This window comes from Strix aluco, chromosome 12 (genome assembly GCF_031877795.1).
Source record: "Strix aluco isolate bStrAlu1 chromosome 12, bStrAlu1.hap1, whole genome shotgun sequence".
Taxonomy (NCBI): Eukaryota; Metazoa; Chordata; class Aves; order Strigiformes; family Strigidae; genus Strix; species Strix aluco.
Window position 1 is genome coordinate 2578966 of NC_133942.1, and position 11114 is coordinate 2590079.

Here is an 11114-nt window from a genome sequence, read left to right on the forward strand (position 1 = left end):
TGACCCCAGGGCCACACAGGGAGGTCCCCCACACCTCCCCTTGCCCCAAACCCCCCAGCTTCCCCCCACGCCATCCCCTCTGCCACACACAGCCCCAGCTCCCCACGCCCCACGGCACCCTCCCCCCAGCCCTGTCACACACCAACAACTGCCACAGCTTCCCCTGCCACGCACAGGGACCCTCGGAGCTGCCCCTGCACAGACCCCACTGTCACACGCAGGCAGCCTCCACAGCTGCCCCCAGCCGCCACCCCCCACACCACCCCGGGGGGGTCTCCACAGCTCCCCCCACCGCCCCCCACTGTCAGAGGAGCTGCCTCACCGCTCCCCCCAACCAGACCTCACCGTTACACACCGGCAGCCCCACAGCTCACACCCCCCTCACACAGAAGAGGCCCCACACCTCCCCCCATCCCGACCCCTGTCACACACACGCGGCCCCACATCCCCCCCAGCCCTGACCCACCACACACACGCGGCCCCACATCCCCCCCAGCCCTGACCCACCACACACACGCGGCCCCACATCTCTCCCTCAGACCCCCCCGACCCTGTGCAGGCCCCAGCAGCCAGGCGGTGCCGGGGCGGGGGGGCAGCCACAGTACCTGCCGCAGAGCTGGGGCTCCGGAGAGGTGAGGAGACACCCCCTTCCCCTCAGGCAGCGCAGGGGTTCCCCTTTTTCCAGCCGGGAGGAGGCGGGGGGTGCCCGCAGAGCGCGGCCCCCACACCCCTCAGAGCCACCGGCCGCTCCGGGCAGAGGCGCCGCCGCCGCCGGGACCCCCCTGTGCCGCCGGGCAGGAGCCGACGGGGACGCCGCTGGGTCCTAAAGGCTCCCGCCTGCCTTCCGCGGGCGGCAAAGCTGCTGCTGGCGGAAAGCGGGGGCGGGGGCGGGGGGGGGGGGGGGGGGGGGGCGGGCGGTATCACCGAGAACCACGTGGCAGGAGCTGGGGGGGGATAAACAAAATAACACACACACACACACACACACACACCCCGACAGAAAAGCTGCACCCCCCCACACCCCGCGAAACCAACAGCTGAAGCCGGGGAGCGCCCGGCAGCGCCGGGACCCCGACCCGGGTAAAGGCACCCGGTTCCCGACGCGAACTCCCCCCGGGGAGTGGGGGGGCCGCCGCCTCTGCCTGGTCCCCCAGCACCCGCCTGGGGAGGCGTGGGGGGAAGCGGTGGCCGGTGCGGAGCGGAGGGGCTACTGGGGGGTGATACCGGCGAGCGACCAGCAGAGCCGAGGCCCGCCGTCTCCCGGAGGACGCCAACCCGCCCTCGGGGCGGGGGGGCCACCGCCGCCTCTGCCCGGTCTCCCGGCAGCCGGGTCTGCCCCGGCACAGCGCGCGGGGAGGCCAGGTCTACCCAGGGCCGCCTCAGGCACCCCTTCCCGCCAAAGCGCCGCCCCGCCGTGCCCCGCTCCCATGGCAACAGGCCCCGCCTCCCCCCGCGCGCCGCGGCCGTTGGCTCTGAGGGGTGTGCGGACCGCGCTCTGCCGGGCACCCCCCGCCTTCTCCTGGCTGGAAAAAGGGGAACCCCTGCGCTGCCTGAGGGGAAGGGGGTGTCTCCTCACCTCTCCGGAGCCCCAGCTCTGCGCAGGTACTGTGGCTGCCCCCATGCCCTGGCACCGCCTGGCTGCTGGGGCCTGCACAGGGTCGGGGGGGTCTGAGGGAGAGATGTGGGGCCGCGTGTGTGTGGTGGGTCAGGGCTGGGGGGGATGTGGGGCCGCGTGTGTGTGGTGGGTCAGGGCTGGGGGGGGGATGTGGGGCCGCGTGTGTGTGGTGGGTCAGGGCTGGGGGGGATGTGGGGCCGCGTGTGTGTGACAGGGGTCGGGATGGGGGGAGCTGTGGGGCCTCTTCTGTGTGGGGGGGGTGTGAGCTGTGGGGCTGCCGGTGTGTAACGGTGAGGTCTGGTTGGGGGGAGCGGTGAGGCAGCTCCTCTGACAGTGGGGGGCGGTGGGGGGAGCTGTGGAGACCCCCCCGGGGTGGTGTGGGGGGTGGCGGCTGGGGGCAGCTGTGGAGGCTGCCTGCGTGTGACAGTGGGGTCTGTGCAGGGGCAGCTCCGAGGGTCCCTGTGCGTGGCAGGGGAAGCTGTGGCAGTTGTTGGTGTGTGACAGGGCTGGGGGGAGGGTGCCGTGGGGCGTGGGGAGCTGGGGCTGTGTGTGGCAGAGGGGATGGCGTGGGGGGAAGCTGGGGGGTTTGGGGCAAGGGGAGGTGTGGGGGACCTCCCTGTGTGGCCCTGGGGTCAGCGCCTGCTGGGGTGTCAGGGTGAGGCCTCCCCTCGTGCCTGTGCCTTAGCAGAAGAGGGCAGGGGACATGGCAGGACATAGTTCAGTCTGGAGGTGAAAACCCCACACCCAGCCCCCCTCAGCGAGGAGAAAAGGATCCAATGTCCCTTTGATTTCAGTGCCCTGAGAGTGCAGCTTCTGCAGGAGGACGTGGTTCAGGGAGAGGTTGGGAGCGTGAGGATGGGGAGAGGGTCTCTGCTTGGGGTCGCTGCCTTCGTCGGTGTGGGGAGGGAAGTCTTGGGGCTGAAACTGTGTGAAAAACCTGTCAAGAAAACTACCAGGCACAGTGTTCTTGTAGAATTCTCCCAGTAATGCTGATGTTCACTATGTCACCGTTGAATCGTTGTACCAGTAAGGAGGTAGTGATGTATACGTGACGTATTTGTCCCAGAAAGCAAATTCTTTATGTTCCCCTCTAGGGACGAATTATGTGACGAGTTTTTAAGTGAGTGGCAGGAAGGAACAGCAGCATATTTTGGTGACAGGACTAGAAGAGAAAGTCACCAGGGTCATTTCTTTCAGATGTGGTATTAACTTTTAGATGTACCGAACCCGAGGACGTGGCTGTACAGTCTGAAAATCCTCTGTTCCCAACTGAAACGAGTGAGAATTTTCAATGTTAGAACTGCAGAGCCGTGCAAGGCCTTTCCTTCCTCTGGCTCCCTTTGCTTGGAGAAGGCAGGAGCTTTGCCTCTTGCTGCTGAAGGATGTTATTTTTCAAAACTGAGGTTGGAATCTGTCTCTGTCTTCTTACCTGCACCTCAGTGGAGAAGGTGGACGCTGTTCCTCAGTAATGAGGTGGCAGTGCTGACAGGAGGGTTCATTGAAGAAATATTACCTATTTTTACTGGTAAAAAGAATCTGTTGGGTTTTTTTTTTAAGATGCTAAGCATGACTCTGGCTAAAGGTAAAGTCCATTTACATAGTCTGTTTTGGATTACTGCTTTTTTTTTCTTGAATCGTGTGCTGACTGAGGGTCTTACTGTACAAAAGTTGTCAAATTCTGTCATTTCTCTGTGTTTGTTGTTACAGATCATGGCACCAGAACAGAGTCCAGCAACTTCCGTCATCGAGACGGCCATCAAGATGAGGAAGGAGATGGAAGCCCGGAAAGGGCTCTTGGCCTGGGGACTCCTTAATGTGTCTCTCGCAGGCATGATCTGTACTGAAATGTATGTTAATTGTTACACCTGAGTCAAACAAGCAAAGCCTCCTCCTTTGTATCTCCCTAAATATTTCCCGGGACTGAATAGTTGCAAAATGAGAACTTCTTTTGTTTCTTTTCAGGACTGGAAAGCTCATAAGCTCATATTACAACATCTCATGCTGGCCACTCTGGTATCTTGGTGAGTTGCTGCAGCATTTAAATAGTTTTCAGGGTTCTTTTCTTTTTTTCACTTGTCAGTTTGATTGCTGGAGAGGTAGTCTTTAACTAGCTTTTTTTTTAGGAAAAAAAAAAGGGTTTTTTTGTTTGTTTTAAATTTAAACCAAAGCTTTGGTTTGCTTTCTGCTGTCTCCCTTGAAACTTGGAATTTCATCTGTTCTAGTGACAGGTAAGGAGTGTTAGCAGCTTTCTTAGATAGGAAGAGCTTCCTTGGTGCATTAAATCTGTTGACCGTGTAGAGGAAGGCTTTGGGGAACATGGCAGATTTTCCTGCTCTATTGTACCGTGGGCGTGGATGGCATTTCACAAGAATTAAAGTTTGTTTCGGAGGCGCAGACTCTAAGCCAGCTGTATCAAATATGATTAGAGGATGAAGCAAGAGGAGGAGAAAAATCCTCCAGAAGATGGTTTTTGAGAAATACTGTGAAACTTCATTGTAGTAGATTTGGAAAACGACTGTCCATCTTTAAAAATTCAATTCTAGCAGCATCAATTAATCTCAATACAGAAAGGAGAATTATCTCCCATGGTTCTGGCATAAAAAAGTGAAGAAATCTTAGCTATTGCCCAAACTGGTACTTACTGACAGCACTAATAATTAGACCTGTTTTTAATGGGTATATGCCCGTTTTTGCAAACAAGACACTTTGGTTATTCCCCGTGCTCAAGCTACAGTAAAAACTTCTCTGTTTCTTCTAGAACTCGCACTCGCATCTCTCTTCAGCCTGAACGCCGCCTTTGATTTCTGGGTGTACTTCAAATACACGGTGGCACCAACCAGCTTGGTCGTGAGTCCTCGCCAGCAGACCCTGCTGGGGTTGCAGAATGTAGGTGGGTGCAGTAAATATCTCTGGCAACTCTTTTTATTTTTTTTTGTTTGTTTGTTTCAAGATGGTGTCTTTCTCAACGGCAGGATTCTTTAGCGAAGCGAGTTCTGAATGGGCTCGTCTGACAGGAGCGGTGACTGAATTACCCGCAGCATGTTAAAATTCACCACGTCAAGTGATAATTTGATGAGTGTTTGTGGGGAGAACTGGAGGGGAAACAAACACAGACGGTGGAAAAGGGCAGGATGAGAGCGGCTGCTGAAGGACAGGGAGGGGCTTGAACACTGTGAGGTTGGGCAAGGAATTTGTGGCTTATCCATGGAACTAGGAGCAAGGCAGAGAGCGCAGGTTCATATTTAATTCTGATGTCCTACTGCTGTCACGCTGGGTAAGGAGAACCAAATGAGAGGGACAGACAGACCTTCGTGTGAAGTCTGAAAATGAGCCTAGAGAGTGGTCACTCAGAAAGCTTTTGAAGATCAAAGCAAAGTTCTGAAAAGAACCTGACAGGGCAAATATACCAAAAGCAAAATGCTGGCACGGCAGTATTGCACTCTGCTCGTCTGCCCCTAGAAAATGGGAAGCAGACGGTTGTAACGCTGTAACACCAAGGTTCGAGCATCTCCTGTGTTTATTTGCACACATCAACTGAGACATTCAACGCCTAAAGATGCCCAGAGTAGGCAGGTGGAGGAGCTGATGAGATAGGCGATGGAGTAGAGAACCCCCCTGGGTTACGCAAGGTGCCTGATAACACTGAACTGAAATCCGAAGCTGCAGGATTCGTGCTGAGTTGTGGTCCTGTGTCAAAGTTTTCTCTTTTTTTCTGTCAGTGGCTTGACTGCTGAGTTCTGTAGGGGCCAGATTTTTCCAGCGTCCCTTCTAGCATCTTTTTTAAATCGCCTTAAGATAGCATTGAGTGTGCGTTTAAAGCGGGGAGGAGAGTTTGGGGCTGCTGCATCCGCAATGCTAATTCTGTTTTTCCTTCTTGCAGCGGTACAAACAACTGCACCGCGTGAGCTGGCGGCAAGGAAAGCCCCGTCCCGGACACCTTCTCCGCTCCGGGGCCAGAGCGTGCTGAGTTACAGCCCGTCCCGCTGCCCTCGCGCCCGCCCGAAGTTTGCTACTGGTTGTACCCCAGGATACAGCCCTCAGCGATGGGCTCTGTCAAGCAGCAGCACTTCTTACGGCAGTGCTGGAACCTGTTCCCCGAGCAGCAGCTCCCGTCAGGTAAGGACCAGGCCAGCTCCTGAGGGTGCAGTTGGGGTCTTTGTTTGGTGCCCTGTGCCGCTGAAGGGGAGCAGCACCCAGCAGAGAGTTGTCTGTGTGTGTGTTTGCTCCTTTTGCAAAGTGGATTTAAATTTGTCATATGGGGATTTGTCCTTCTTCCCTAGTGCCGCTTCCTTTGGTTTAGAGCAGCTGGTTTGTTTCGGAACAAAGCAAAACCCAGCAATCAAAATGGAAGTGCAAAGGCGACCAAAAAAACCCAACCCAGACCCCAAACCCCAAACGAGAGTCTTTTATATTCATGGCGTTTAGAAATCAAGGTGGAATTCTGCTTCCTTCCTTTTGGGGGGAAAAAACCCCCTTGGGTTTGTTTCAAAGCAGAGTTGTTCAGTATTTGCCAAAAAACCTTTTTATACATGGGGGAGGAGAATCTCTTGGAAATTCTGGCAAATGAGGGTGCTGGAAGCGTAGAGTTCTAATAGTTTTTTTCAAAGGGGAATAAAAATCCATATGCCCCCGATGCTGAAGGGCTCTGTGAGTCGTAAAGTGCCAAAACCCCATTTGTCCATAAAAGCTGTGAGAACTGCAGCGGGGGCGGGGAACCCCCTGTGTTTTGGTGTGAGAAAATATATTTTTGTGCTGTATTTTCTCTCTGCAGGGTGGGGGGAGCTGCTGGTTTTTGGCGTGAACCGTCTGTTCCTGGAGATTCTCGTCCCCCAGCAGCCGCCGGGTTTTTCCTGTATTAAAGGAGTTGTTTGAGCAAACGCTGGTTTGGGTTTTTCTGGGGGCTCAGCACCGCTCGGTCCCTCGCTGCACCCAGGGGGGACTTGGAAGAACCGGGTTTAGCTGGGCTTGACCCCCCCACCTCCCGCCTCCGCCCCCAGCCCCGTTACTCGCCTGCCAAAGGCTCGTGATGGGCAGAAATTCTCTTTTTTGGACCCAAATCTGGGTGTTTCTCAAGAAGCAGCCCCGGGGCCCAGGTCCCTGCGCACCCCGATAGCTCTGCACCCCGATAATGCCCTGCGCCTGTTCCCCAGGCACCCCCAGAAACCACACACCCCGTGTACCCCAATATACCATGTACCCCCACACCCCATGTACCCCAATATACTGTGTACCCCAACACACCATGTACTCCAGTCCCTGTGTACCCCAATACATTGTGCTCCCCGTGTACCCCAATATACTCTACCCCAACACGTTGTGCACCCCACTCCCTGTGCACCCCAATACACTCTGCACCCCAGTCCCTGTGTACCCCAACACACACCAGTCCCCGTGTACCCCAACATACTGTGGCCCCCCCTCCCCTGCACTACGGTGCACTGCGCACCCAGGTAAACCCTGCACCCCACTCCCTGGGCACCCCAGATTCTTCTGCCCCCGCACCCCGATACACCACGCACCCCGCTTCCCATGCACCCCGATACACCACACTGCCCTTCCCGCATGCCGCAGCCCCACGCACCCCAATACACCACGCACCCCGATTCCCGTGCCTCCCCGACCCTGTGCGCCCCCCCGCACCGTGCACCTCGGTTCCCCTGCACCCCGATACACCACACCGGCCGTCCGAGCACACCCCACATCCTTGGGCACCCCGATACACCGCGCCCCCCCTGGATCCCTGTGCATCCCTGCCCCCGTGTACCCCGATATAGCTCACACTCTGTTTTCTGGGCACCCCCATACACCGTGCACCCCAGCCCCCCCGCACCCCGATACACCGCGCACCCCGTTATCAGGCGCACTCCAGGCCCCCGGCGGAGGCAGGTCGGCCCCGGCCCCTCCCGGTGTGAAGGGGGGCGGTTCTGGGGAGTGTGGGGGGGGACCACGCCTCGCGCATGCCCGGCACCTCCCGTTAAATACCGGCGGGGCAGGACGGACCCACCGACCGACCGACCGACCGACGGACAGACGCCGCCATGCCCAGCGAGGGGGAGCCCGGCACCCCCCGCCCCTTCCCCTCCGCTGCTGCTGCACAGAGGATGCGCCCAGTGAGTGGGGGGAGGGGGGCACCTGAGGGGGGGTCTCCCCTTTCCCGACAATTATACCAGGCACTGGGAGGGTCCCCCCCGTCCTGGGTACCAGGGGGGTTCCCCCTCCTGAGCATCACACTGGGCACTGATGGGGTGTGTGTCCCCAGTCCTGGGCATGCTGGGGGCGCCCCCCCATCCTGGGTATCAGAGGGTCCCCCCTCCTGAGCATCACACTGGGGGGGGATTTCTGCGGCCGAAAACGCCGCGGAGGCCAACAAGCTCTCTGGCAACTCTAAGGTGGGTGGCTGTGGCATGGGTGGGGGCACCCATGGGTGCTCCTGGATGGCTGTAATGGGGTTTCTTTTTCTTCCTTCCACCTGCCCCCCCAAAAAAATAAATTTAAAAAATCTCCGCAGTTCGGCTTCAAGAAATGGAAGGGCCCCAGGACGGCGCGGCCCTGGGAGCACCGATCAGAGATCGTCAGTGATAAAGACAAATAAAACTCTTTCCCTGTGACTTAGGGCATCCGCGTCCCTGTAGCTACATCCCACCCCACTTCTGGAAATACTTTTGTCTTTCAAAACCGTAATTGAAACTATGTTCATGACATGCCCCGAAGACTGGTATATCAAAACAAAGCAAGGTATGTTAAAGAGGAAATAAACACAAAAATATTTTAAAAAGCTGAGAATTCTGTTTATAAATATTCTTTGCTTTGCTTCTTTCCTCATTTCTTCTTTGTTTCATTTTTACTGACATTTTCTAAACATTTCTATCCTACTCAGGCCTGCAGCATAAAGGACAGATATTTCCATGTCTTGCAGAGTGATAAATCAAATAGACTTGTAACGGAATGGGCTTCGCTCTGCTTTGGCCTTTACTATCACGTGCACCCACCCCCGTGAATGGCAGCTGGCGTCAGCCCCTGCTCCTCCTCCTGTCGGGATTCTAAACCAGCACCTCATACAAAGTCCACCTCAGTTTCCCTTGATGTTTCAATTCTCTATCCTTTCAGTGATCAAAAATGTCCATAAATTTCCATCCGTCAGCGAGTCCTTTCTCGTCGTTGGTTCTGCTCCTGATCACACGCTCTGTTGGGCCGTTCCAGGCCCATCGAGTCACCCCTCTTCAAACCACCCTCTTGCTTCCTCTGATTTCCACAACCTTCTCTCCATGTTCCATTTCACATTTCTAATTTCTGAGACGTTAACCTTATAACCTTTAAGAATATTAAAACTAGACGCTTTATCACCCATTTCTTATGTCTATATCAGTTAAAATATTATATTAAATATAAATTGTATTGTATTTATATATACATATATAATCTATAATATAGATAATATATAAATATATACTATATATCAAACTTAATTATATATAATTAAAATTATATTAATTATAAATATAATAAAAAATTAAAATAAATTAAAGGTTTCGATTCATCTGTCTTTATCCACGGATTAACTGGGCTGGGTTTTTGGCCAACCATATGACGAATGAGCAGCACAGCGTGGTTTTACGTCTTCAGACTATTTGAACACCTGCCTCCTTACAATAGTTTACTGATTTCTAATCTCCTATTCTAATGACCATTGAATTCTTATTTCTATGATCTCATTTATTTGTAAGTAATCATTAAAAAAGAGATTTTCTTAACAGTCAAGGAGCTCTACTCCAACCTCAACGTCATCCGGGGCTCCGGAGGTGGGTGGCCTTGGGGACAACCCTGTGCGGTGACGGCGTGGGTTTGGGCCGTTGCAGGTGACAACGGTCCCGTCCGGTGCCTCCCCTCCCGTGGGATCCACAGTGACGTGTGGGAACATCCTCTGCCCGCTGCTCTTCGGCTGGTGGCTCTCGCTCCTCCATGTCCTCGCGGCTGCCGTGATGTTTGTCATCGTTGTGGGGGCTCCTTATGATGAGTCCTGGATTTGGGACCCCCAGGAAGGGCTGGGTGAGCCCAAAATGGCTCTGATGGGTGCTGGGGTCTCCCGGGTCTCCGCAGGGTGGCCCTGGAGGGGACACGTGTGTCCCCAGCAGAGCTGATGCTCGTGTCCCCGCAGGGCGGCTCTGCTGGGACCTGGCCGGGTATTTCCTCCGGCCCTTTGGCAAAGGGATCCAGGAAGTGGAGGGAACGGCGCGCTCCGAATGGGGACCCTCTGGGGGATGAACCGAGGGGTCCCGTGCCGCACCCTGACCCCCTTGTAAATAATAACCACTTCCGAGGTTGTGAAAGCCTTTCAGGCCGGAAAGTTTTGTAGCAGGCCCACAGTAACCTTCTGCTGAGGGCCAGCAGGTGTCAGCAGAAAACACAGAATTAACTAAGGTCTTACTGGAGCACAGCAGACATGACAGATAATCAAAAGGCCACTGCAGGAGTGTTACTGATTTGTTATTAATTTGAGCTGATTTTAATGATTTTTGGTGATTTGGATTTAAATAAGTAATGATTTAGAGTAACCATAGAACCAGTTATGCTGCTACAAACTCCTGTGTAAAGTCCCAGGCTAAGGCCACGTAGACTAGTGATAATCATTAACCAGATTTCTAGTCAAAGAATAAGACTCGTGATGATGCCATCGTTAGACTGTGCGGTCAGGACGATTTATCGCCCTGTAGACCAGGTATTTTAGAAGTTGCATTGTGAAAGGGCCTCGAAGCATGTTAAAATCGCAATGGGAGCCAAAATCCTTGAGTCAGGGGCATTGGAGGGTCTTTCTTTTGAGTCAGCAGTCCGTGGTGGTCACAAAAGCAGCCCCCTGACTCATTTCAGGACTCGGGTGCACATGACCGGAAAGAGGTGGGAATATGAAAATGAGTTATGGGAATTATCACGTTTGTGTATGAGAACTTGATTAATCTGTCTGACTGTATCCAATATAATCAGCACGCTACACGAGTTAGGTGTGTGTTGTTGGTGAGACGACTCCCCTGCGCACCCGGCCGTTAGTAAAGGAGTGTCTGCTCATCTACATCCCATCGGTGTCGCTAAGTTCTTTTATCCCATTTTGGTGAAACTTTCACACACCCTTTCAGTTTAAAGCTTCTTTCCATGTTGCCCAGCCTGTTAGCAAAGGTAGTTTTGTCCCACTTCATCAGGTGAATCCCATCTCTTCCTCAGGGAGGGTCTCAAGGTCATAGAGACCCACTGCTAACACCAGTGGCACAATCGTCTACCTGCAGGGTCTGTTCCCTTTGCCACCCACCAGCAGGACTGAGAAGAAGATCACCTGCATCCGAATGCCTTTGAACATCGTGTCCAGAGTCATGTCGTCATGCCTGACACTTTCCAGGTGTCCTGGGGCAGGATCAGTGGTGCTCGTGTGGAAGAGCAACTGGGGAAACATTTCAAGGGCTGGACAAGCTTCAGCAGCCTCTCAGCACTGCACCCTTGGGTGAAGGAGAGC

General features: G+C 54.6%; 1 protein-coding gene across 2 annotated transcripts; it reads left to right on the forward strand.

Moving 5' to 3' along the window:
• Positions 1-1465: 1465 nt before the first annotated feature.
• LOC141928820 (transmembrane protein 209-like) lies at positions 1466-6492 on the forward strand. Of its 2 annotated transcripts, XM_074837571.1 has the most exons (6): positions 1466-1602; positions 3323-3462; positions 3578-3636; positions 4374-4505; positions 5496-5731; positions 6387-6492. In XM_074837571.1, the coding sequence occupies exons 2-6, from the start codon at positions 3326-3328 to the stop codon at positions 6414-6416; spliced, it is 594 nt and encodes a 197-aa protein (XP_074693672.1). In that variant the 5' UTR covers positions 1466-1602; positions 3323-3325; the 3' UTR covers positions 6417-6492. The 2 variants fall into 2 exon arrangements, with proteins under 2 accessions (XP_074693672.1, XP_074693671.1); XM_074837570.1 differs by lacking the exon at positions 1466-1602 and having other exon boundaries at positions 3025-3462.
• The last annotated feature ends 4622 nt before the right edge of the window (positions 6493-11114 follow it).